This window comes from Periophthalmus magnuspinnatus, chromosome 16 (assembly GCF_009829125.3).
Source record: "Periophthalmus magnuspinnatus isolate fPerMag1 chromosome 16, fPerMag1.2.pri, whole genome shotgun sequence".
Classification (NCBI taxonomy): Eukaryota; Metazoa; Chordata; class Actinopteri; order Gobiiformes; family Gobiidae; genus Periophthalmus; species Periophthalmus magnuspinnatus.
In genome coordinates, this window is record NC_047141.1 from 11,539,626 (window position 1) to 11,567,549 (window position 27,924).

Genomic DNA, 27,924 nt, shown 5'->3' on the forward strand with positions numbered 1-27,924 from the left:
CAAGACAACCAAAAGCAGTAGTGAGGAAGCAGTCATTTGGGGGGAAAGTTATAAGAGGAAAGGGTGAGTTTTGAGCAGTTTGTTGAAGGTGAGTCTCAGTTTGTGATGTGGAGGGTGAGGGAGTTCTAGAGGGATGGGGCAACAATGGCGAAGGCTTGGTCCCTCAAGGTCCGGTCTTTAGATTTGACTGTGGGAGTGAGGAGGCTGGATTCAGCTGATCAGAAGGAGCGGTGGGGATGGACCATAGACTGTATAAATAAGTGGACTATGTGAGTGTGACATCACCCAAATGAAGCTCATGGAGGAAATCTGGTCATAAGTATCATAGCAACCAAAGAGCCAATCTAGAGCAAGGCTATTGAAACTGCACCACTGATTTAGCAGAGGGCGGGCACATAGCAACGCTGTTAATCAAACCTGTTGGTAACGACGTTGGGAATGACCGCGGGGAAAGAAGGATGCTGATTTTTTTGTTATAAATGTTCATATTTTGACACACAGCTCAAGATTATTATAAATCTATTCAGGAAAGGTTCATTTCTGTCCTGTGAATGTGACATTTTTAGTACTGATACCTGCTCAATCTGGTTTTGAAAATAGTTTTATTATCGATTAGTACCAGATTTTTGCTTTTAACAACCATCATTCTAATAGCTAGATTTTGAAGTTTTCCCTAATTAATTCTTTCCTTCAATAAAATAAAATTGTTTCTAAATTGTACATTATTCTCAAAAAGCACCGTTCAAAATGTTTACATAAGTGATACAGGTTCTTTCAGCATGCACACACATCTCTGGCATATTTTTGATATTTTAGGAAACGGACGACTATGAGGAGATTGAGATGGGACAAATGGAGACAAGTTCTCAACGCTTGAACAGAAGCAAGTCTGAAGAAGAACAGGATCTGTAGACAAATAATACACCCACTGGACAGGAGTGAGCAGGGTCTAGGAGAGATCACTAAATTACTGAAACATGCATGGATCTAGACCCTCGTCATGTTTTTGATAATGGAACAGTGTTATAACATGGTAGAAAGCAAAAAAAAAAAACATTACCAAAGTTTTTATTTGTTTTAAATGAAATCCACCTTTTTGTTGTAAACTTGCTGTTTTTTCTTGTAATTGCTTCAAAGCTACCCTCTGTAAGTTTATTTGATTTTGTTTTACCAGTAGGTGACAGATGTGAAACCCGTTCCCTCCTCCCGTCACCTGGCCTCCTTCTATCAGACCAAAGTTGGCACACTATCAGACAGCAGTGGCGTAGAAAGCATCTAGTGGTGAAGTGTGAGAATGCAACAGGCCCAGATTGGTCAACCTAACTACAAATAGGTTTAATGACATGATTTTCACTTAAATTATATCTATAAATAACTTTCTTCCAACTAATTAATGCATTTTGTTTTTGTTTACCATCTTACACATTATTTTCCAAAGTCTTGTCAGTGAGCTGGCCGTTAATACCATTGAGCTGTGTAGTTTCTGTCAAAGACCTGTCTGATCTGAAATTCCCAGTGGCTTCCAGTCCTTCGTTGCTTGTGTGTAGAGGGATATCTTCTCTTGTCTTGGACTGGAGCTCCACGTCTTCTGCACTAGTGTCACAGACTGGACCCACCTTCTCTCCATTCTGTGCCAGAGAAGGGACGAGTAGACAAAACTTGACCTTGAGTAAGAGTTAACTTTACTTCAAAATAATAGGAATCAAATAGAAGTACATAGTTGAGGTCTAGTACAAAAAGGGATTTGGGGAAACTACTACTGGGAGTATTTGTCTGAATGTATCATCTGCTTTATAATTTGAAGTTAATGTAATATGAAGGACAATAAACTTTATAAAATGCACAAAATCTGGTATTTTCAAAAGACACAAAAAGATACAAAAACTAAATCATATCTGAAGTGGTGCAAGAAACACAAACGCTCAAATGATTTCATATTATCGACATAAAGCTCTTGTCACTTGTAGATTTTTAAGTAAAATTACTGTTACTTTAAATAAATATTATAATATAAATATTACTCAAGTAAAAGTATGCAGTCCAAAACTATTCCAACAAGTACAATTTATTTAAAACGTTACTCAACTAAATATATCTGAGCACTACCCACCTCTGATTGTGGGTCTGTCAAAGCTCCGTTCATGTGGTTCAGAAGCACTTTGCAGGAGTTGACCTGGGAACAGCACAGGGAGTTTAAATTATCTCCAGCATCATTCATCTTCAAAAGTACAGTGTATTCTCAAGGTATTTCCAATAACAGTCTATAGCTGTAGTACTAGCTTTAGCATGACTGTAATCCTTATTCCAGCTCCAACCAAACCAAGAGAGTCACAACAGACCCTCACAGCTTCACAAGTCCCACATACACCCCAATTTAAAGATGCACTATGTAACTTTTCTGGTGGAGTGTCTGCCATCTCCTTGTCTCCATGTTATTGTTTTGCGTGTAATATGTGTGGAGAGGTGACCCTGCTAATATACAGTATTTTACTTCTCATGACATATTTAGATCATCATGTTGCCTTTTGTTTTGAAAATGCTTTTACCATGTTTTATATGTTTCACTTTCGTATTTGACAAGTCCCCCCTCTCTTTGCTCTCTGCGTTAAGTCACTCCCCCTTCAGAGCACAATAAACCTGCATCCCGATAATAAAACTACTGCACATCACATCAGGATTGTCAGTTTGCTGTGTGGTTTTGTATCATGTTTTTGTGTGGGAGCATGGATGACATAGTCTTGTGGTCTGAACACAGAATCTTACACCTAACAGTGAGGAGGGTCAAATAGGGCCCGGGAGAGATCGCTAAATTACTGAAACGGGCATGGATGACATCTGAAACCTCTTCGGGCATGTTTTTGATCAGTGAACAACATTAAAACAATATAAATTTTGCATAATACCTTCTCCTTAAAGGTTTTTTGAGCAATGAAAACACCCACAGGCTGTGCATACGATTGAAATTCTTTTATTCTGCACTTTTCTCCTTTAATGTTCATTTGTGATGATTATTTGTGATTATTTATGGTTTGATTTCTTTCTTATTCTGTAAAGCACTTTGAATTACTTTGTGTAAGAATTGCACTTTGCAGATAAACTTGCCTTGCCCATATTTAAATGAATGTTTGTTGGACAAGTTAAATACCATCGGGTGGAATATTCGAGGCAAAGAAATGACATATCCATGGTAGTGGCCCCTCACCAGAAAAGTTACACAGTGCACCTTATATTAATACTGAACACAAATTACATAGTTGTAATTTAAAATTAAAACAATGCATAGCTTATAAAACAACTGCCATGTGTGCCCTCCACAGTACCCCTGAGACCCTACAGGAGACCCTAGACCACACTGTGATAAATCCTGTTAAAGATGATATATTCTGCTTGTCTCTGCTATATACTAATGATTTATGATACCCGAGGATCACCATGTTAAAACTTTAACACATTTTAAATATTCAGTATTAATCTAAAATGATTTAATAAAAGAAACAAGTTCACTGACTTCCATGTTAGAAAACAGCAGTGCCCAATGGGAGCTAACGTCACCATGAACCTCACCACAACAAAGAGCCCTGCAGCTGTCACAAAATGACTATGCTCAAATATGTGCAAATCACTCCAAATACTACTTAGAGATGGTAAATGGTGAGGGGAAACTACAACATGGTTAAAATCTTTTAGAAGTCGATTTTGCATAGTAGGTCCCCTTTAATAAGCTGAAGAACAACAAAATGTACATGCATGAACATTATACAGCTCACCTCATTTCCTGTAATAGTGTCTGATGGTTCTTGTGCTTTCTTGTAAGGTAGATGGATTTTTTTACTTTTCCTAAAAACATAAATGCTCACATTATTCAAATATTGTGGACCATTCTGACACAGTTGTAATTAGTTTATCTATTCTATATTTTTTTAACCTGTAAAAGAAGAGCAGAAGTGGAAGGCAGAGCACAGACATCCCCAGTGCTCCAGCTGCAGAACCAACCAGAAGAGACAAGGCATGGAGGCCTGAGGTGACCAAAAAGCACATCACAGTTCTGTTATTACTATTACGTTTTATATAAGAATTACTTTGTGTACCTTTGCATTGGCATTTCATGTCTATAGTAAAATAGTCCTCCATCACTTTTTGTTATGTTAGTTTTTTTTTACATATCTATTAATGTTTCATTAATTGTTCATATTCATTTGGGTGAATCATTACTACCTAAGCTAACTAATTTAGTTATTGCCATTTTAGATCTGGTTTAGTCCTAATCTAGACCAGATATAGTCCTTGTTTAGATCTGGTGGTACTCAAAAAGCTAAAATATACCTTAAGAGCTGCTTTGTGTGAAAAGTTTAAGAACTCCTCTCATACATAAATAGATAAACAAATATATTTTTTGAGCTGCCAGCAAGAGAATGTGATCAAATACTCAATTAGAATGAACATGGAGCGTTTGAATGGCGAGGGTTTAAAAGTCACTGCCAGCGAAAGAGCTCCCCCTGCAGCTCTGAGAAAACACCTTCAGGGAACAGACTCAAATGTGTTTTTTTTCTCTTTTCTATTTTATTGAAATAAGGCCATATGATCACATTCAAAAACATAATGCTGCAATTTTTGCATGGGTGGTTTTCTTCCCAGAGACAGCAGAGTGAGACAATAGGCGCTTCACACACCTCAAAAATACATATTAAACCATCACAAGGACTTACAAAGAAGTGTAATAAGGTAAAAATGTTACTTAGTCCAGCCTTAAAATAATTGCTTTAGTCTTTCATTTCTACCGTCTTTTTTCCAGTGATTTGAAATTTTAAACAATATCACAGGAAAAATGTACACTTAATAAAGCGTCTGTTGTGTGTAATTCTACCTAGTTGGACATGACTTGAGGACACGTTGTAGACTAGACTGTCCAACCCGAGCTGGTTCACACTGTGGCACACCAGGGAGGGCATGCCCTGGTCCAGAGCATGCAGGGTGATGGTGCTTCTCACACCGCCACTGCTCAGGGGCACCTCAGTGATGGGGGTGAGGGCCGAGTGGTTCACCCTATCCCCAGACACTTCCCACTGGAGCCACGGCCCCGGGTTGCCCTGACTGTCACATGTACAGCGGATCTGGGAGAGGGTTTTCACGCAGCGGGAGGAGGGCAGGATCTCTGGCGCAACTGGTGCAGAGAAGCAAAGAATTTGATTTTTGTATCAATATTTTACATTTTGGTTTAAACTTTACAAATATGCAACTGTCAAAGAATAGACAACACACCAGACAACTGCTCGGTCAAAAAAAATACAACATAGGAGGTGGTGGGACTTATTTACTTCCTTTATGTTAGAACTCCTTTAGATTGACGGCTTGTTTAATGAATGGATTTAGTCACAGTTTAGACCTGGTTGAGTCCTTGCATGTTCTGGTTTAGATCTGCTCATCCTAAGAAAGTTAATTATCTTAAAGGTACAGTGTGCAACTTCCTGGAGGTGGCATGTAACTTGCATGAATCCCTGGAAATAGAAAGTTAAAACCATACTTTGGAACATTCTCCATGGACATGAATATGTTTTATGAACCGTAAGACTGGCCAAAATAAGAGCCAAATAAGAGTCAGATTTGTGGAGATGCGTATGATGAGTATGTTTTTGTCCTAAAAAGTTATATGTTGTTGCTTTAATTAGGCTATAATCTGCTATACTAAAAAGCCCAAAATATTCACTACCAAAGCCGTTAAACTGAATCTACAAATAAAGTTGTAGTGACCCCTTGTGGTTGGAGTCATCATTTTTGACCCTATCTCGTAATAATACACAATGTGACATCTACAGAGTCATCTGAATATAAGTACATACCTCTAACTCTCAGTCATTCAAACTCATCAAAGCACTAGCAAGATATATCGCAATCAAGTTGAAAAAGTAATTTAAATGTCTGCGACTCGCAAATTATAAAGAATGAATTTATTTAGGCTGCATAAGTTCATAGCATATATTCCTCCAAAAGTGACCAAATATCATGTCTAATTATGTCTAAAAGCTGCTAATTTGTCCAAAATCATTCAGCCTTACTTTCTCTCTCTACCACCCTGCTCTACCCTTTTCTTTACCTCAAGCAGCAAAACCGTCAGCCACCTCAACCTCTCTACAGCACAATAATATAGGAATACATGACTTACTGTACCCACATGTGACATTGATGCGTACAGGCTGGGAGAACTCCACTCCATGCACGTTGAGCGCTCCGCAGTAGTACTGATCCTGGGACAGCTTGGTCACACTGAGGCTGTACTCTGCTCCATGTCCCACTAAGACCCTGAGGCGCCCGGACACTCTGTACCAGCTGAAGTCTACTGAGGAGGGGTTAGCGTCTGTGTAACAGGAGAGTTTCACCAGGCTGCCATCCTCCACCGGACCAGAGGGGGAGCTAGACACCAGAGTCTTCCTTGGGGGATCTGGAATACAGTACAATGTAGGTAAGTAGGGGCGGGGGATAGGGCAAAAAATTAATATTTTTTTCACGAGCCAGATAACAATTTAAATTTTTATCAGAGGTAAGTCTCTTTTAGGAAAGTGAACCTATGTCAACAGTGACCACCAAACAGTAGGGTTACGAATACAAAATGGCCCAATTAACACTACAAGTGTTCACCTTATTCAAGATGTTACCGTCAAATTGGCCATCATGTGCAAAGAAAAACTCATTTGGATATGTGTACCTCGTATGTGAGGACACAATCATTAAAATTTCATTGTGTTGTATGAGTTGAGTTTAAATTATAATTGTGGTGTTGAAATTGAGAATTGACTATCTAGCATTTTTCTTGATATAAAAACATGCCAAATTTTTTTGTATTTTGGATGTAACAGGACAACAATACCAGTAAATACAAGAAAAGTTTTTTGTTTGTGTTTTTAATCTGTCACTATGAGCTTTGCAGGCAGACAACTGAAGTGAATGGAGGGAAAGGGCCAAAATTTCTCAACACTTCCATTTTCAGCCTGAAGTTGTCTCGCTCAGGTCCAAGTGACAGCTCAGTGTTTACTCTTGCATAGAAACAACGTGTGTATTATATAGAACAAAGGTCTTTACAGTACCCACAATGCACCAGTGTTCATGTGCAGACAGTTCACATCATGTCTGCAGCACGGGCTTACAGCACATACAGTAGACTCATAAATTGTGACCGATCAAAATGAGAGAAATTGTGATGCATTGTCACATCACCCAACCCCACTCTGCCTGTTGGTAATGTTATCGGTACTTTCATAGACTGTGTAAAGAAGTGCACTAAGGGAGTGTCACCCATAGTGCTCAGCTACTGTTAAATGAAGCTCATTGAGGCTAACAGTTATAGGGGTTCCATAGCAAAGTTCCATATTTGGAATTTCGTACTTGTTTCTATGTAGACTCTGTACGCTCGACTGGGCGACCGGTGCATCGGCCTAGAAGCACTTAATCTGAAAGTTTAGGAAAATCCCGTACACTGTCTCACTGTATGTCTCACTCAAGGTCAGAAAGGCCGAACCGATGTGTGAATAAAAGTGAACCAAGAGTGAGACAGTGTGCGGGAGTTTTTTAACCTTTCAGATATTTGGTTTCTATGATACTCATGGTCAAAATTCCAAAGAGCCAGTCAGGGGCGAGGCTGTTGAAGGTAACACCCCTTCCAGGCCGCACCGCTGATTTAGCAGGGGGCGGGCACTTAGCAACGCTGTCAATCAAACCTGTTGCTAACGCTAGTGGGAGCAACCTTAGGGTAAGAAGGCAACTGATTTGTCTCTTATTGTTCATATCTTGAGTCACGGACACAATTGTGAAATAAAAATACCATATAGAGCGGGTTAATATGAACATTTTAGGACCAAAATGGTGACACTGACAGCAGCAGTTCAGCTATGTCCATTTATATATACAGTCTGTGGGTACCTTGTTGTACTTACACTGAACGTCCAGCTGAACTGTGTGCGATTGCTCCTGTCCCAGCTGGTTCCTGGCCTCGCAATGGTAGGCCCCGCTGTGGCTGTGGTCTGCCGTTTCAATGACCAGGACGGCCCCTCTCACCTCAGCCTGTTCCTGCCCCTCTCTGTACCAGGAGTATTGGAGCACCGGGGGGTTAGAGCGGGTCACACAGAGCAGGGACACAGAGCTGCCCTCCACCACTGCCCTGGGAGGGTCGACCACTATAGATGTGTTCTTAGGAGGAACTGGGGATGAGGAGGAGGATTATTTGAAGGGGCAATGTATGGATGATCGGGGAACATATCCAATTGCAATTTTTCTGACAGGTATTGCGATAATAGTAAAATGATTCAAAGGTCAAAGTTTACATTTTAAACATGTCCAGATGAACTGACAAAAAGACTGAAACAGGAAGTGACAAACAGTGAATCTCATTTTAGAACATGTTTATGCAAAACTAAACTATAAGGGCTAGCGGTTTGTTAATGCAGAATTTGGCAGGATATTTTATTGTTTCTGGAGGAAATTACAATACTTAAAAAATGTCTTTGCGATTTGCTAATTGTGCCCATTCAAACTGCGATTTTATTAGTTTTTATTACACTTGCAGGCCTAATATACAGAAACATTAAGTTAAAGAGAAAAAAAAGATGTTTTGTCTAATACTTTTTCTCAACTGATTTTTTAAACTAATACTAATTGACTGAAACTAGGGCTGCAACAATTAATTGACTTAGTGTGTATTGTCGATTACTTATTTATTAGTTATCTGGGTTATACATACTCAAATACATGTGAGAATATCTTTTTAATTTTAACAAGGTCAAAATGTCAAAGAAGAACAAACCATTTCTTCATCATTAATACACTTTATATGTAAATGATCTCTATTTTTAAGTGGAACTAAACCAAATTCCACTTTTCCCGCTATTAAACTGTGTACATGGTGTTTGAATAGCATTATCTACTGTTCCTGGTGATTTTTGTAAACTTGTGCAAACTAGGTAAAATTGCACCTTTCTGGTCAAAAATGGCTTAATCTAAGTGTGTGCTGCCTTCAGAGGCTTCTGAGATGTCTAGTAGTTGGTGACATCACAAAGGATTGCCCTGATTACAGCCAGGCGTTTCTGATTACAAACAGGTGGCTGCAGGGGCGGAGTTTGAAGCGTTGACCTGTTAGAACAATCACAATGCTCCATATACCTCCAGACCCTCCTCTTCCTTCACTCTCCCCTTTAGTCCTCCAGGTACTGCTCAGTTTAGCAGCTCTATTTGAAATGTCATTGTGGGCGGAGTTTAGGTGTTTAATCCCACTTTAAATTAATGAAACAAAAAAATACATAAAATAATCGATAACTGCACGTGTGGGTCCCTGGTACTTACACTGCACATCCAGGTGAGTGATGGAGGAGTTCTGGTGGCCATATTTGTTGTGGGCTTGACAGAAGAAGTGCCTTTGAGCCTCCGAGGCAGTGGTGGAGTAGTTCTGCGTGGAGCCCACCGCTGTTACCTGATCTCCATCCAGTGTGTACCAGGAGAACCCGTCCACGGCCGGATTAGCATCAGCCAAGCAACTTAGAGTGACAGGGCTGCCCTCCCTCACAGGGCCGGGACTGAGCAGTGACGTGTTCTTGGGAGGGTCTAGGATGACAAAAAAGATAGTATTTATTATGTATATGTTGAATAGGACTCCATAGAGCAAACCCAGATACACCCAGACACTTAGGTCCAGTCAGAGCTTTACCAACATTACTAATAAAACAATACTTTCTTATCAGTTTCTGTCTACAAAAAACATAACAATATTCATTCTTACAGCGCACATGTAGAGTCAGACTGTTCTCGTATAGCAGCTCTGTGCTGACAGCAAGTCGACTGTAGAGGGCGCTGCAGGAGACCGTGAGTCCGTTATGGAGGTGAGAGGCAGAGAAGTTCAAAATGGATGACACAAATCCCCTCTCCATAACCTCCAGCTCCTCTCCTATGGCTGGGCTCCACTCCACTACTGGAGCCTCAGTGGGACATGGGGCCAAAGCAGTGCAGTTCAGAGTGACCAGGGACCCCTCCTCCACTTCCAGACTGGACGGACTCAGTGTAGGTTTGGGAAGGGCCCCTGAGGTAATAAAACAGATTTGGTAAAGATGCACTGTGCACACAAACAATTTCTGGTAAGATTAGTAGTAAACTAATAATATCTACTAACTTTGCTTCTAAAATAAATTCATTTTCATTTTAGGTACGTGTCATAACACGTTAAGATCAGCCGCTGCAGCATAACCATCTGGCACCTCAACCTTTGCATCTTTTCTTATTAATACTGACTATCACAAATCTGTATTGCATTACAGATCTATCTTAGCATGTCTATTTTCATTTGCCTGGTAGCAACATAAACTAATGTGGAAAAAGTATATACATTTAAAAAAAAAAAAAAAGATAATACTGGTATAGTACTAAACCAGGACTAAACCAGGACCAAACTGGGACTAAACCAGGACTAAACCAGGACCAAACTAGGACTAAACTAGGACCAAACTGGGACTAAACCAGGACTAAACCAGGACCAAACTAGGACCAAAGTAGGACTAAACCAAGACTAAACCAGGACTAAACCAGGACCAAACTAGGACTAAACCAGGAATAATCGAGGAATAATCCAGAAATAAAATGTTAGATCTCAAGATCTCTCACACATCTTGATTAACCCAGGCTCAGACTTAAAAAAACAAAAAAACAACAACACTCACCCTAAGATAAATTGCCACTCACAAAAACAGCCATAAAACAATATAGACTCATGTTTTTGTTTTTTAATCTAATAGATGTGTTCCAATGCTTTAGCAAAAAAATAATAAAATAAAATAAAAAATAAACATAAAACTGGCAGAAATAGGTTTGATCACATAATTTGTCATTATTAGCATTAACCTGAACCTGTAGTGGTCAGATGAAGTTTAAAAAAAACTAATTTTTTGTACAAAAATTGACAAAAATGACCATAGGGAAGGTATTTAGGTGAGAATTCTTGAATAGAGTTAAAAATGTGTCCCACGATTGACTTTTACTGAGCACTCTAATTTATTAAGTATATTATATTACACAAGAGATCCATTCGAAAAGTTACCTTGAATCCGAATGAGCACACTCTCAGGATAGTTGTACTTGAGCTGCTCACACTCCAGTCTGAAGTAGTAGTGGTCGTAGTGGTGTGGGGGCAGACCGTAGAGGACGGTGGTGCAGTCGTTGCTCTGCAGGTTGCCGGTTAGATTCCCCTGGACCACGTTGGCTTGGGCACTGGCCCCGGAGTCATAGACCAGAGTGCGGCTCCAGCTCCCTCTCTTCCACATGGCCCGACAGGAGTGGTTCAAATGGCGTTCATACTCCAGTGGTATGGTGAAGGAGCAGGGGAGGAGCACACAGGAGCCGTCCAGGCCCACCACCTCAGCAGGCATGTCCACTGACCAGCTCTGGGCCCTGATTACTGCGGGGAGCATGGTCACAAACACAGAGGGTAAAAATTATGTCTCAAATGAACCTTCATTACTGACAATTTATAATATATATATATATATATATATATATATATATATATATATATATATATATATATATATATTGCACTGTTTTATATGTTTTTGCTTGAGTAATTTCCTGGTAGTAATATTTTCGAAGAAACCGTACTGTTACTTAAAGGGCCCATATTAAGATATTTTCTGATCTATGTTATAATGTTCCACATCACAAACACACCTGGAGTTGTGTTTTGTTTCAGTCACATGTTTAACACACAAACCCTGGTTACAACTCAAACTGAAAACACTGTTCCACTTTGTGACATCATGTGGTAATACAGGAAGTGCTCCACTGTGTTTTTAAAGTCCATACACCTTCACGAGAAGTATTTGCATTAATTTCAGACCTGGAATTGTCAATCTCTACTGAACTAAAGGTTAAAGGTAGCTGTTAACTAACTAAAACTACCACTTCATGACATCACAAGGTGGAACAAAGCATTTTGATGTTTGGAGATGTAAACAGACTAATAATGTAAGAATAAAAACAACCGTGTGAATGAAACAAAACAACTCTGCATATGTTTTAGAGGAGGTCATTTTTCATAATATAGGACTTTAATTAAATCTCCTGGCTACATTATAGGAAACTTGTACAGATCTAAACTACAGGGCTAGCACTTTTTATACATAACAGCAAGTGATGGTACTTCAAAAATTGCAGCATTCACAATTTTGGCAATTGCATCAAACCACAATCTGGTTTTGACTGCAGCCCTACTAAAAGCTGTATGAATATCCTTACCCAGCAGCAGGCAGCACAGCAGTAAAACATGAAGACCCCTGGCCATCACAGTGTTCACACAGGAGACCTACAACAGATACAACTGAATAATTCCACTTAGACTGGCGATTTTAATAGGGTTCTGTAAGTTCACATTTTAAACTCATCCAGAAGAATTAACAAAAGGCTTAAATCTGAACGGACAAACCAATAATCTTTTCAGAAAATAAACATGAACAGTACAGATCTAAATAAAAAAATTAAATATATCTATATAGAGCTAGATTTGCCAACTGCGGAATTTGAAATAAGCCTTACCTTAAAATTGTGAAAAGAAAGCCAAAGGTCTATAAACTATGCTGATCTTGTCCCTATAAGAAATCCTATATTGAAATCCAAGACACAGTAGTTATGATCCCAAGTTAGTCCTACCAGTGTGAAAGAGGCACTAACACATTATTGTAAGAAGCAGAACAAGTGTCCCTCTCTCCAAACTGTACCACATTCATGCAGTGCCACTGTTCTGTGAATATGGTGGATACAGTACAGTACACAGAGAATAGACTGTTCTGCATGTTTAAGTGACTATATAAAGCATTACAGTACATCAGTTATATAGATGGGCGCATTATGCAAAGGACTATTTTTGTGTACCATACAATTTCTAACTTGGATATAAAAACTGATTAAGAGTTAATATACACTGCATTGTCTGTGGGGAAATTTGTCCTCTGTATTTGACCCATCCCATCTCCAGATCTTGAGCTAGGCTTGGTCAGGACTACCTTCAGGACTTACCCAAACACGGGGACAAACATGCAATCTCTGCACAGGAAGATCTGTGTACTACCCACATAGTATTCCTTCATAAATTGTAATTCTTGTTGATAGATATAGCTGGTGTATATGTAGTCAGCAACAACTTAAGTGGGTGTCTTGGGTGCTCTTAAGGTCCTCTGCTGTATACTGTAATTGTATTTAGATGCACTCCAGTCAAACACAAGACACTAGAAACACAATCATATGAATAAACATTTATTTGCACATAATAGATCTTCATTTCCATTAGAAATCCATGTATGTATTCCAAAAATAATTTAATTCAAGAAAAGCTCATGTACATCCTCACAGAAAAAAAAGATAATATTTTTACATCACAAAATATAGTAGAAAATGTTTATCTTAAACACTCCATTCAAGTCTGTTTGCTTAAATGACCTACCCTCTTGTGGCGAAGTGTAGCAGTGTTTTGAAGTCCTGTAGTGTTGCTTTTGACCACAAGAGGGAGCTCAAAGTCAACATATGCTCATCTTGAAGGTAGTTTTGGCTTCTTGATCAGTTTTAAGCATTTATCATTTTGTGTAACAGTTTAACACAATTTCCATCTCCAAAGATTTACCAAAGGTCCATGAGGAAGATCTCCACACACAAGACAGCCCTGATATTGTCTTCTCAGTAGTGTAGACTGTAGTAATAACAGCATCATGCGGGGGGGGGGGGGTCAGTACCGGCAGTGCTCGTCTGTTGCTGTGACGATGACGTCCATCCAGATCCTCATGGACACTGGATTTGAGGCCACCAGGAAGAATAGGCGGTCGTACGTCTTGACACAAAATGTGAGGGGGGGCCGTGGGGACTGCAGGATAGACAGAGGTTAGAAATCAAAGGATTATATAATTTTTTATTATTAGATACAAGATTTGGTTAATTTAATCTTTAAAAAGCATATTAATGTTTAAGATTGATTGAAAATCTTGCCAATTCTTTTGTATTTTTAAAGTTTTCGTTTACTCTTTAGTTGGACACAGACAGCAGATGCAACCATGTGAACAAGCGCCTAAAATGCACAGTGGTTATGATTAAACTAATATAAATAAATTACAACAGTTTTGTTTTGTTAAATGGTTAAATTGTTTAAACTGTGTTCCATGTGTAAATTGTCCCTACATATCGGATGGAATATTTGGTGTTGATGACAAAGGTAAAGATATTCAGTTTTAGAGCAGCCCTCCTTAGTTAGCAAGATAACATTTAATATAAAAAATAAAAACAAGCACACTGAGGTATGCTCTCGAGCTATAATCAACCAAAAGTATGCCCTGTGCATCTATTAATTGACTAAAACTAACTTTTTATACAGAGATGTAACAGTAAACAGATCTCCATAAGTGATAATCATTTCAACTTCAAGTCACTCCCAAAGCTCCAGCTAACTCACCCCATTCTTCACCCTTTCTCCTGTGTTTCATATTATCCTCATAATCTTAATCAAATAGATACCATCAACCAAATAATCAACTAAACAACAGCCTTAAGACATTTTTAAGTCTTTCCAGTTTAAAAGAAAGCCTTTACTGTAATATGATGAGCAGTATATTACAGTGTTGTCCTGCATATGTGCTGCAGCTCCACCACTGAGCCGGACAGCAGTGCAAGTACAGACAAGACTTACAAACCTGTTTTTGGACTAATGTAAACAATGTAATAAAACATGTGGAACCTTGTGTGTATATACTCACAGATGCTGCTGTCCGTAGATGGTCATAGTAAACTTCTTCTATGGCCTGGAAGTAAATGACTCCTTTCAGCTTCCTCTCATCACAGTCTACAACACAATACAACAAAGGAGTTTAGAAACCAAAACTGGGGCTGGGTTAATCACGTTTTTATTTTTTGGAGTATCCATAAAACTATATTCAGACAATATTATGCAAATCAAATCCAACTGAAACGTACATTAAAATCTGTCTTTAAATGTATTCTCTGAGGTTCAAGTATCAGAAAAATGTCAAATGACTAGGACTGTAGTCGACCAAACTCTTGATTAACTAAAGACATTCCCTGTGTATCAATTAGTTGACAAAACGAGGTGATGTGTGGTTGTGGTAAAAGTGTTTAAACTATTAAGTATTTGAGCCAAGCTGCACTCATAAGGTCCTAGAAATTCAGAAAATTACTGATATTTATACAGAAAATAGCGAGGAAATAATGTATTTGTCTGTAAACAGCAGAAAAAAACTCACAAATTACTCCCAAATCTAAAAATAAGTCACGTCCAAGCACAGTTCTTTCTGCTGTGGTCCACATAAGACATATCCCTTGCATAAATAATATGTTGCCTAATAAAAATTTTAGTAGACTAAGACACCCTCAACCGATTTGTAGACTAAAGGCCTACAACTCTCGAAAGGACTATAAAATTACCCATAAAAATAAAAAATGCAGAAATATCACTTTCTACACCATTTAGAAGTTTCCAAAAAGTTTAGAAGTTGACTATTAACAATATATTTGATGTCAAAATTTTCAAAGCAGCATTCTCAATATGATTTATGTACAAATTGGATGTATTCTAACAGAGCTAAGAAACAATGACTAGAATCATGAAGTTACTCTACAACCCTGTGCAAACAGCACCCCCTGCAGTCTCACCTGTGTAGTAGGCCAACCGTCTGTGGTCCATGTCGAACAGAAACCACCTCTTCTTCCAGGTCTTGACTTTGCCGCCGCGCTTGGTGAGGAAGCCTGCACAGCGCCGGGACGTGAGCCGCAGGTCGATGCACCCCATGACCCCGTGACCCAGGGACTCGATGTGGGAGCGGAGGTCAAAGTTCGGCGAGAGGAAGAGTGGCAGGCCGCGCAGCTGTGGAGACACATGCACTTTTCATAAACACGCTGGAAAAGAGGTCATGCATTCTTGTCCTTGTCCATGGAAAGACTGGCACTATTCAGGAGGCTTCATGTGGCTGTTTATGTGACGTTTAAAATGCTGATTAGTTCGGAATTGTGCAGCTGCATTTGTGAATATGTTGTGCAATATTTTTATTTTTACCCCTAAATGGAAATTTCAGATCAACTGACTCCTTTACTCACAGTATGTATTTTAGGCAAAATGCCCATCATCTCCAGAAACCGGACTCTTATTTGGCCTTCTCCTGCTTGAAAATGTTCCTATGGCTATAATCTTCCACAGTATGGCATAAAACTCTGTCTCCATGGAATTATGCAGGTGAAATGCCACCTCCAGAAAGTCACATCCCTTTACTGTACCTTTAAATAAAGAAAGCTAGAAGGTGGGTGAGTATGTTTGGGGTTTCAAAGAAATACAATAATGTATGCAGTGGAAACATTCTAATAATCAATACACCTCTATATAGTATTATAATGACATTAGAACACACTTAATTTGAATCAGCATGACTACACAAGGATCTAAAGGTATTTGTGACAAAAATTGCCTTTTATACTGTTTTTTGTTCATTTCAATTCCACTGACTACAGAACAATCTAATGTAAAACCCTGAGTTTACTCTTCTGTTGCCATACTCTCATATAGATCACAATAACTACGCAGTGAAGTACATGCATTTCAATATAAATGTGACGATTACAGATGGAAATATTATTAAAAAGCTAATTTTATTAACTTGTGCAGATGCTAGTTTAAATTCTAATCCACCAAAATGGTGTTTGGGCTTGTCAATGTGTTTTTTCACGATTGTGAAACAAGCTGATAAAGCAGTCAGAAGATAAAACAAATGTTGCTAAATTTTGATTCATGGAGTGAAGGTTTTCAGACTACACCCACTTCACACTCAGGAGGAGACATTATCAGAGCTCGTTTTTCTCACTGATGACAAGAATAAATCATGAAGGAGTAATAAAGTTGAGAAATTAGTTTGTTGCCAGTAAAAACATTATAACCGCACATGATGTAATATTTTGTTACGAAATCACATGTAATTTAGGTTGTTATAAATTAATTTATTAACAAAAAATGTTTTTATTGTTATTGTTTAAGATCCCCATTACCATCTGCAGCATTCTGCATCAGTAAAATGGTAAATAGTTGAATTTTCTGTTATCATATATATTTTATATACTTATTTATTCAACTACTGTTGCCTCAAAAACTACATTTAAACACATATCAAACATTTTGCAATTTTGAGTGTGAGCTTTCCATTTATTTATGTATTTCATTATTTTAATAGGGACGACAGACATTAAAGGTGCTGTAGCCTTCCTGATCTTTACTGTATTTAAAATAAAACATACAAATTTTGTTTTTCATGTTTTTAACAGGTTGCAGTGGTGCAAGTTAAACCTCACTTATAAACTCGTTGGGGTGATTGAATAATTTAATCTTTCAGAGGCTGGATTGGTGTTTATCATCATGATAAAGCTATCTTTGTAATCCCTCAGACGCCCAGGTATGATCCATAGCAAAAGAAAAATTCTATTCTGAATTGAACAATAAAAGGTTTTAGAATTAAATGCTGATAGCACACAGCAGACCTATTTTGACCTCAAAAGCTGCTTATTAAAAAAATCTGTATTGGGTGAACACATTTTGAAGATACACAGAAAAAATAAGGTACAGGGCCTTAAAGAACATCTGTATTAAACAAATATAAATATACCAGATTATAGCTGCTAAGCTCATTTACATCTGCATGTGTTGAGCCAGTCTGTAATGCTGCATGTCTGTGGTTGGTGGTACCTCTGGAGAGCTGGGCACCGGGCTGAGTTTGGTCTCTTCGGGAGGCTCAGATTTGAGAGGAGACTCTGATTCAGGGGCCTCTGTTCTCTGCGAGTTCAGTTCTATTATTTTCTGTCTCTTCTCCTCCAATATGAGCTGCCGTCGCTCCTCCTGTATACAATAAATTACATAAATATGAACTTCATTTGAGAATCAAGCATGAAATTAATTTACAGTAGCACTTAATAGCTGTAATAAAGCATGAACAAATACTAAGCCTGAATCATTCTTAATAAAGTAACTACTTACCGTAAATTTCGGACTACAGAGCCAACCTCAATATAAGCCGCACCAGCTAAATTTCAAAAGAAAATCAATTTTGTCCATATACAAGCCGCACCTGAATATAAGCCGCAGGTTTTCATATTGTAACATGAGATATTTACACAGAAAGACGGTGCACCGACACGCTTTTTTTTAAACTATGCCTGAAAATTGGCACCAACACGACAACAACACGGGATGAACACATCTGCAGGTTTAGAAAATAAAGCTGCACCAACACGCAACGGAAAATCTGCTTTTATTTCCTCTGAAAACTTTTGTCGTCTGTTTACATTGACCAAGTTGGATTCATTGATGCCGAGCTCACGTGCAGTGGCTCTATTTCAGGGGTCGGCAACCGGCGACTCCGGAGCCGCAAGCGCCTCTTTCAGCCTTATACTGCGGCTCTGCGTGGCTTGGGAACTGACACTGACACAGCTCACAGTCCTGCGTAAAGAGCCCTGATTTTCAGACGCTGTGCACAGGGGTCAGAAGCAACTTTCGCCCGTCCCTAATGACACACTAATAAGCTCGTCCGTAGATGTATCATGAAAATCCTGCTGGAAATCGCCACAGAAATTTATTTGATGTAGTGATAAGTTTATTTATTATCTGCTCTTATCTCTGCGATGACGTATCACGTATAACACATCAGACACGACGCACAAAAGTAGAGCCACAAGCGAGTGAAAATGAGCCAAAACAAAAGTCTTTGGAGAGCTTTTAACAAAGGGGAAAAGGACAACTGAGGAGTCAGAAGAGGAGACTATGACCTCCAAGAAAAAGAAAGATAAATTTAACAGACAATACCTACTTAAAATCTGGGTTTGTCGCTACAGGTGACTCTCACGCACAGTCCGCTCTGCATAACATGCGGGAAACGCAAATGAGGCAATGAAACCTTCACAACTGCTTTGGCACATGGAGAATAAGCACCTGGGATTAAACGATACGCCTTTAGAGTTTTGGGGTTTTTTTTTAAAGAAACTGCGGAGCAGAGTAGACATAATCACATAATCAGCACGATGCATGATGCAGTGGTTTGATGAGTTGTATTTTTTATGCACTTAAGTTGTTTTTGCCATATTTATCTGTCACGTGTAGAAGGCTTGTCCGTGAAAATAAAACCTACATTATTCCGTTACATTATTGTTATTATACACAGTGTTATCTTCATTTTAGATGTCAAAAAGTATTTGCGGCTCCCAGTGTTTTATTTTACGTGGAAAGTGGGTCCAAATGGCTTTTTGCAAAATGATCGTTCAAAATCAAAACTAGTGAATTCTTCAGAGCAGAATCTTTCCCCACGTCTGTCTCACTTTTACGTTTACACCTAGAGAGCGCCCCTCGGTGGCCGTTATCCAGTAAAAATTCCATAAATAAGCCGCACTGCTGTATAGGCCGCAGGGTTCAAAGTGTGGAAAAAAAGTAGCGGCTTATAATCCGAAATTTACAGTAATTCATAACCCAACTCCTGCCCCTAACCCCTTAATTTTATTTATTTAGAATAATGTCTGAATCACCCTTAATAAACTGCTTGATTTAAAAAATACATAAATAAAGGTCTTTATAATAACTACCTTTATTAGTCTTAATGAAGCATAAATAAAGTAGTTTTCAATGTAGTTGTTTCTTTTCAATGGCTCAAAATGTAATGTACTGGTAAACTTATGCCATTAGATATTAATCATTAATGAGGTGTAGATGTTAATTATTTGGCCCTCTATAGCTCCAGTTTTATCAAACTCATCATTTTTATTTGTTTGGTGTTTGACATGTGACAGCGCTTGCTACAACTGAACTACAAAAAAGTTTCCCATTAAACACAGCAAATATCTGTTATTTTTGAAAATAAGACATGCAACCCAGAGCAGCCCACATGTGTAGACTCGTGTTCCCACATCCCCCCGCCCTTCTTACACCACCCACCATCCTCACCCCTGTACTTCCCTCACCCAAACACACGCACTCACCCTCTCTCTAAGGAGACGCTCCCTCTCCGCCTTGGCCTCTCTCAGCTTCTTCTCAATCTCAACCAGATCCAACAGGCAAGGGCTGAAAGATAAACAGAAAATTATTACTGAAAATAACCAAGCGATAAGTTACTGTCTTCAGCACGTTTTAAGGACGGGCAGGCTATTTTAAAGCTGCACTATGTAACTTTACTGGTGGATGGTCCACAGCATCAGGAAAAAGCAGGTGGTTTTAATATTGAGCATGTTATGAGATTAGTGTAAATAACAACACAAAAAACTAAGCTTCACCAAAATTTGTCTTTTAGCTTTTGTGTGAAAATGCCAGTAAAAAGGCCCAAAAACCATTTAAAGTCCCCATATCAACCCCGCCAGGTAAATGAATTATTTCTAGTGCAGAATGGGTTATGCTTTTAAAATAGTTTCCATTTACATTTTTAAACCAGGTTTGTTATGTATACTTTGGACTACTATGGTATAAGTTACAATAGACTGAGCACACCACATCTGACTATATTTGTTAAACTGAGGTCATTGAAGGACTTCCTGAGTGCACACACTGTGTATTCTTGAGCACGTGGTGTCTGCTCGATCAGCCCAGCTACAACAGGTACAATATGAACACACCAATTACACTGCAGGTCAGTACAATGCACATGGTCTACTCTGGGAAAAAATGCGTGTATGTTTATTATGATCAAATTTCCTTGAATCTAAGCTAGCTGGAGACACTTTGAGTCTTGGCTTTTTGTTTTCTGTTTTGTTTTCTTTCAGATGCCCTTCCTCTTGTGATCAGCGACCTTACAGTGACTGTGAACTATGTAGGTTAAGGTCTTACCAAAGATATTTGCAATGGGTAATAGGAATGCTATAGGACCACTGTTGGTCCCCAAGTAAATTTTTTTATTTTTGTAACAATCAGTGGTTCAGTACAGCTCATATTACATGTGCATATTGCAATTGTTTCTTTGGGCAAAACACTTTACCCAACACTTAAGTAAGAATGTGGTGAGTGATGGCAAATGCGGTCAGTCCGTCTCATGGCAGCTTTGGCTAAAGTAGCAGCTTAGTTGACGTTTCCCTCACATATGTACACAAATATATAGACAAAGTGTGTCTGACCTGGCGGCTCTGGAGCTGGTGGTGCTGTTACAGGGCGTGTGCAGACTCCCTCCGTTACTGCTCCCTGGCTTGTGTCCATTACCGTGGATACTGCTGTGGCTGTTACTGTGACCGTTACAGACGCTGTTACTGTGGCGGTGTGAGGTGATGGGGGAGATGTAGGCCTCTGGGATCATGTGACCGTCTGCCTCTCTCACAAAAACTGAAACAGAGAAAGATCCATCAGAGGAGGAAAAAAAAACCTGAAGTTGTTCTAGAATAAGATTATACAGCACTCAAGTGTGTTCAAACTAGGACCTCCAATGGAGCTCAACACCCACTTCAAGGTTTCATCAATGTTACATTCACTTTTTCCTGTAGACTTTTAGAATGCTAGATAGGGGGGCTAATCAGCTATGTGGTAACTAATGACAAGACCCATCATTTTATTTAAAATACAACTTCATAATGCACTAAATGATTAAATGTTTTGTAGAATTTTATGTGTGGGTGTTTTTTTTTTTCTTTACAGAAGACAACCGCATTATGGACATCAGTTATCACATATCTGTTTAGCCTCTATTGTGAGTTTAAACTGAACTTAATGTCAGATATTTTTGAAAATGAATGGGAAGTTTACATCTAGAACCTCTGTGAGCTTTGACGATTGAGCTCCATAGCTAACAGGGAACAAATCACAGACAACCACTGAAAAATGTGCCAAGCGTTTCTCCATTTGCCCTTATCAACATCAAAAATGGCTAGAAATAATGTTTTAGTTTCAACAGTTTTTCATGAAGTCCTGTTATATGGGGTTAGTTATACCTGGTTATTCTTAGTGACAAATGACCTGAAGGCCTGGTCAGAATTCCATGGTAAAATTACCTGTTTAACTCTGCAAATATATTGACCTGATTTATGGTTAATATCTCAAATGACTAGCTTGAAAAGGTGATAACATTATTCATCGTAAAAGATGTGATTGTTGCCAGCTGAAAGGACTTTAAGCCATAGGATTGATCTGGCTCGTGTGTGGAGCCAATTCTTAATAAATAATGATAAGGTCCAACATTTGCGGCTGTACCGTAATAATCATTAATGTTAGGCACGATCACCATACTATATTTATACTGTTATATATTTAAGCTGCTTTTAAGCTTTCTGAAAAACAATTGCTAACAACTACACCCATTATTTGTATTAGGTCATCTTTCACCCATGTATCTGGCACAGGTAAATTCAGCTTTCACTTATTATAACAAGCACCTGCTGGCTGTGGCACACCTTTGATTTGCCTAAAAGGGAGGGGACGGAACAAACTGACATTCCGCTCTGTATTGTCCTGTGTCGTCAAGCGTGAGATGAAGCAATCGCCAACACAATAGAAACATGTACCAGTGATGTCATTGCACTGGAGGTAGAGCGCAGTGGAGAATTCTATGGTAGAATTTGTTAAAATGTTGATATCTTATTGTGGTTTATGGTCAATATCTCTGCAATTAATGGGCCCTACCCTTAACGCATCCACATGAAACAAAAACTGGCTCAAAATTCAGTGTCTTCTCTGTCAACACAAATGAACAGAGGTGATATTCCACAGCTGTCTGCCTTTATTGTAACAAATAATGACTTGATGGTAGTTATCAGAAAGAGCATTAGCGAGTATGTGGACAGGAGCTAAACATTTTTGGGGAAATAATTGCAATTGTGATTAGATTCATAATTTGGGTTTTGAAATCAAAATGTTGTTCTGTTCTGACTCAGAGAGGATTAACCTTGCAACTCAAATGTGGACCTAAATCTTGACATAAAGTGCACAAGACAAGTTAAACTGCCCATTTCCCCAAAACATAATTATATATACATTTTTACTTAAAATCTTGCATATTTTTTCCTAGTTTTAAAAAATTTTGTGGTAATTTTGTGTTATAATTTTATTTCCTGGTTGTAACATACATGGAGGTAATTCCACTACTGTTACTTAGCAAAGAAACTGTAACCAAGGGGCCAAAACCTATTTTATGATTAGACTAATACAAATAAATGACACCACCGCTATTTTGTTAAATGAAGAAAAAATATTTTGCTTTCGCATAAATTGCCTCTACATTTTGGATACAATTTTTTGTGTTCATGGCACAGGTACAGATATTCCATTCCGAACACAGTGCTACTTCATGTATTTTTTTTTTCCCAACTTTCTTCCCACAAACTGCTATCAAGCCAGTAAAAACTAGAACTAGAAAAACATGAAAACCTGTCACTTTAAGATTAATAATAGTGCCTCTCACATAGAGTAATATCCCCTGCCCTCCATCTGAGATTTAGACATAATTAAATTCTAGACCTTGAATGCAACTCCTTATAAAAGCTCTGACTAATGGCCATATCTCACCCTGTGTCGAAAGCGGCCTATCGCTGAGCTTGTTATTCCGATGTGCGCTCCTCCTTCTGGGCAAACTGGCTGATTCCCGCAGAGGATCCTGGGAAGAACGGCGGGCACGACAAACATTTACAGAGAACTACTGTCATTAGTAAAGTAGACCTAAACAAGCTGCGTTTCCATGACAACAAGTGGCATACCTGAGGAGGAGACTTTTGAGCGGTGAGAGGGGAGAGTGACATCATGCAGGGGGCGGAGCCGGTGATATTGGACCAATCGGTGAGCGGCTTCTTTTCCTTGAGGACCTGCAGAACAAGAATGGGCTTAGTTTGAAATCTGTGTGTGTGTGTGTGTGTGTGTGTGTGTGTGGAGGGGGGGGGGGGGGGGGGGGGGGGGGGGGGTGAGCAAGGCTTGAAACCGGTTTGAAACAAGCGTGGCACAAATGGAAAATCAAGCACTAATTACGAGTGAGGTTGCCTATCCACAGATCTGACATGTAACTTGAGTTGGTGGCATGATCTGCTTGTCTCAATGGAAATGGATGAGTTTAATGTTATGCAAGACATTATAGGCAAAGTAATAGCATCTCCATGGCAGGTGGCAGTCGACCCTCCATAAGAAAAGTTACATAGTGCACCTTTAATATTATCAATACATATTTTAGGACTATACTATATTTGAGAACATTCAAAATATGAATATGCTTTTTCATTAAATAAATACATTTGAATGAAGAACATTTATTGGTCTGGAAATTTGTTTTGTCATTCTGATACTAGTTTCAATACTAGTTTTAGTATCGATTAGTATCTGATTTTTGATACTTTTGACAACCCTACTGGAAATGCAAATATAAGCACTGCACATTTAAATATCTCCATTCAATATCTGTAAGGGCGTGTTTTATAAACATGCTTTATGCCAACAGCAAATATGATACTCAAACATACCATTTCAACTCTTTCAACTTTACTTTCCTTCTTAGGAAACTGTCATAGACCAAGAATGCAGCTCCGACATCTAGACAACAGCCTTCTCCCCGGAGGATTCTAAATGACTTTAAAATGATCATGGCTTAACTATCTGTCTCTGTACTCTTTCCTATCGTAAGCTCGTGTATACAACTCCTCTGTTAACCGCTGTCTCATGGCCCAATCCTATAGGCTACATAAACACAGTGATTACATTGCATCCAATAGAAACAACGACTAGCAATACAAAGATGCAATTGTTAGATCGTAAATCACATGTCTTACAATGCTAGATGAATTTGCCATAGGAATCAGTTATAGCTTCCTTGACAATCAGACTACTTACACAGACTTAAAATTAGACCTCAGCTGCCCTCTTTAAAAGAAATCCAAAATTCCACTAAAAATCTACAAAAAATTCATATTCAAATTTGTATTTTTTCCCTTACCGTGTGTTGAAATAGTCCGCTTGGCTCTCTCCTTTCACATGTGCACACGCACAATGTCAGTTCCCTCCCCGGTCTAACTCCACCCCTCCCCCTTTCTCTCGCTCATTCTCTCTCTCACTTAGTTCCCTCCCTGGTATAACTCTCCCTCTTCTCCCTCCCGTTCTCCCTCTTTCTTTTTCCCTTGCTCTCTAAACACCCCTAACCATCTCCTGTCCCTGTTCCCCCTCTTTGTTCCCCCGCTCCTCTCTCTCCCTCTCTATCTTGCTCATCCCCGTCTCCAGTTTGTCAGATGGGACTGGCCTGATCGCGTCTCCTCCCTGGTTTATCAGTCTGACAAAAGTTTGATAAAAAAAAAGCCTGCTTGCGAGATAGCAGTGGTTTAATTAGTGGCAAAGTAAATCATAGCCAACAGTGATAACGCATAGGAATGAAAAACAGGGGAGATAAACATGTTGCAGTTTACAGCCACGTGAATACAGTGTGTGTAGATCTGCGATAACTTAGTTTGTAAACCTATTGGAACAGCTGACTATGTAAACCGGATTTACCTGGCTTGGGAGTGATTAGTATGCAGACAAATCCCTAATTTAAAAAGAAGATAGTAAAAAATGTAAAGCACTGCAGCAATAAGATGAAAATGTGAAAACAAGCAACACACATTTTTTAAACCTTTTAGGGTGAGAAAAAACTAAACATCTCATCTCGAACAATTTCTTATCCATCGCACTGCACTACCACACGAGCAGGTAAGATTCAAAGCTGAGATATGTTAAAGATGTGTCAATTTACTTCGCTGGTAAGACTTAAATTGCCCTCTGTGACATGTTGTAAGGCTTGCTGGCCTCTTGTTGACCTTCTCATCAAATACTGAATGACCAATCAGACTTGCCCCTTACCCACAACAACACATAGCAACCGCCAAGTCCACAAATGTCCTAGACCAATGTTATGGCAAACTACTTTACAGTAGCAAGTTTAAAACACCACAAATTGAGTGAGAGAAAAAATATATTGTTAAAAATAAAACTCCAGATTAAAGTCAAAACACAGTATCTAATTGACTTTTGATTACAACTGCATAGAGATAAATACATTTTATTTCATTTTATAATTTCAAAAATATATATGAAATACACTCCTAGCTGCAGATAGTGCACAGTGGTCTCATTTTTTACAATATGGCAGAAACAGAACTTAATCATTTACAATAAAAGTTGGGTACCGCAGCTTAAATATTTTTTGCCAAACTTCATGAACTTGATACTAATATCCAACTCCCCAAAACAAAATATTACAATATTTAGGAGCATAAAACAATCAATATATTTTACATGTCAACTTATCCAAGCTCATCAATTAAAACACAAACACAGTCCACACAGCCACACACAGTTTGTTTCATTGTTTGCCCAATACAAATAGTACAGAATGCTCTCACCATCTGACTGTTGTGCACCAGCTCTTTCCTCTCCCGCCTCAGAGTGCTGAGCTGTTTCTCCTTCTCTCTCTCCATCTCCACCAGCTGCTTCTCCAACTGCTGTACCCTCTCCTGAATACCACACACAGGTCAAAGGTCAAAGGTCTCATGTGAAGAAGGGACACAGTCTGTAAGTCTGGAGCTGAAGTAATATTTCATGGTGAGGGCAAATCGTATTGATCCAAGATAGGACAAGATATCCAAATGAACACTTCAAATCATCACCAGCAGGGGGAGTATTACCATGTCAAGCAGTGACACAACAAGACACCACAAATAATTAAGCTTTTGTTTTAACCTTTTGTAATTACATTTGTCATATCACCCAGTCCCAGGTCCAAATACTGGCCTAGTCTGTATTTTTATGTTGTATATTTAGAATCAGTACATGTGACAATTTTGCACAAGCCATATCCTGTTGAATTTGATGTGGGAAAGGGCACAATACCCGTACTTTAACAGTAATATACAGCTTTTCAGACAGGTTCAGTTCCTACTTTGGCAAACCTTAAGAATATTTTGTGCCCAAAGATTTGAATACACACAATGTAAACCAGCAGCAGTCCATAAATCACTACCTACTGCAGAGGAGGAGGTCATATGTTTCAGTTCATGGCGCCTCTAGCATGTCCCAGAAAAGTGGTAGCTTGTTTCAGGACACTTGAAATGACCAGTGGAATCCAGCACCCTAGTGTCCCCTCCCTCCCTGCCTTTCTCCCTCCCTCGGTCTGACGGGAGAGTCTCTGATGTAATTAAGTGTACATGTCATGTGATGCTGACACTAGGGACACTCCAACAATGACAATACTTTGGCTTTAAATATCTACCAATACTCCATATCAACTGATACGACAGACAAGACTGAAAGTATAATTTATTTCCTTTAAACATTAACAGCGTAAGGTAAAAAATTATCAAAATGTGTTTTGTAACTGACAGAACCATTTGTAAAAGTCCAAGTTTAGTCTTATGAGATGTTTTGGGTCAACACTGGCCAGTAAATCGTCTCATTAAAACAATTTATAGAACAAAATGGGATTGGCTGAACAGATATATTGGAAGTCAATCTACCAAATTTTTCAATATTGGCACCAATACCAGCGCATACGTAGCTGATAGGCTGAAGCAGAGGACTGTGAGGTAAAAAGGTCAGACTCCAGGTCGAGTTGTTTAATCAAAGAGGAGGAACTGGTTGTATACAGGGTTGGTCATATTTTACAAATGTATCAGAATGATTATCTGTGGTCACTTATGTATTTATTTGAGGACAATAATCTGACTTAAATTTTAAGGTGTTGTTATTATCACCCAATATAAAAATCAGATCAGATGACCAAATTATTAGATTCAAAATTAATACAAGAATCCTATGTACTTCATAACATGTTTGTAGAGGTCTGAACTACAGAGTTAGCAGTTTTATGAATAGAATCAATGAATCTCTTTTTAGACAACCTACACAAATGGTGTCTGCTGTAACACTTTTTCTGGGCTCTGTCAGCATTGCAATACTGATTTCTGGCT

General features: G+C 38.8%; 2 protein-coding genes and 1 long non-coding RNA gene across 4 annotated transcripts in view; all 3 read right to left on the bottom strand.

Moving 5' to 3' along the window:
• Window positions 1–1,530: 1,530 nt before the first annotated feature.
• LOC129456974 (uncharacterized) lies at window positions 1,531–3,827 on the bottom strand. The gene is made up of 3 exons (XR_008649022.1): window positions 3,768–3,827; window positions 2,111–2,173; window positions 1,531–1,628 (listed from the first exon to the last, which is right to left on the bottom strand). It is a non-coding gene; the product is annotated as an uncharacterized LOC129456974 (long non-coding RNA).
• A 31-nt stretch (window positions 3,828–3,858) lies between these two features.
• On the bottom strand, window positions 3,859–12,628 carry LOC117384150 (myelin-associated glycoprotein-like). The gene is made up of 9 exons (XM_033981433.2): window positions 12,559–12,628; window positions 12,262–12,328; window positions 11,069–11,425; window positions 9,761–10,057; window positions 9,328–9,585; window positions 7,926–8,189; window positions 6,170–6,436; window positions 4,865–5,161; window positions 3,859–4,016 (listed from the first exon to the last, which is right to left on the bottom strand). Exons 2-9 carry the CDS (start codon window positions 12,305–12,307, stop codon window positions 3,859–3,861), a joined length of 1,944 nt encoding a protein of 647 aa, XP_033837324.2. The 5' UTR covers window positions 12,308–12,328; window positions 12,559–12,628.
• Window positions 12,629–13,255: 627 nt separating this feature from the next.
• The window catches only part of phldb3 (pleckstrin homology-like domain, family B, member 3), a 36,672-nt gene continuing 22,003 nt past the window's right edge, over window positions 13,256–27,924 (bottom strand). The window contains exons 7-15 of one of the 2 annotated variants that reach the window (XM_055228191.1): window positions 26,362–26,472; window positions 23,704–23,808; window positions 23,516–23,603; window positions 21,142–21,343; window positions 20,020–20,101; window positions 17,744–17,893; window positions 15,673–15,883; window positions 14,760–14,845; window positions 13,256–13,876 (exon numbers count right to left, since the gene is read on the bottom strand). In XM_055228191.1, the coding sequence (XP_055084166.1) occupies window positions 13,742–13,876; window positions 14,760–14,845; window positions 15,673–15,883; window positions 17,744–17,893; window positions 20,020–20,101; window positions 21,142–21,343; window positions 23,516–23,603; window positions 23,704–23,808; window positions 26,362–26,472 (1,170 nt within the window). In that variant the 3' untranslated portion in view covers window positions 13,256–13,741. The remainder of the gene's footprint in view (window positions 13,877–14,759; window positions 14,846–15,672; window positions 15,884–17,743; window positions 17,894–20,019; window positions 20,102–21,141; window positions 21,344–23,515; window positions 23,604–23,703; window positions 23,809–26,361; window positions 26,473–27,924) is intronic. The other variant, XM_055228190.1, reaches the window with a different exon arrangement.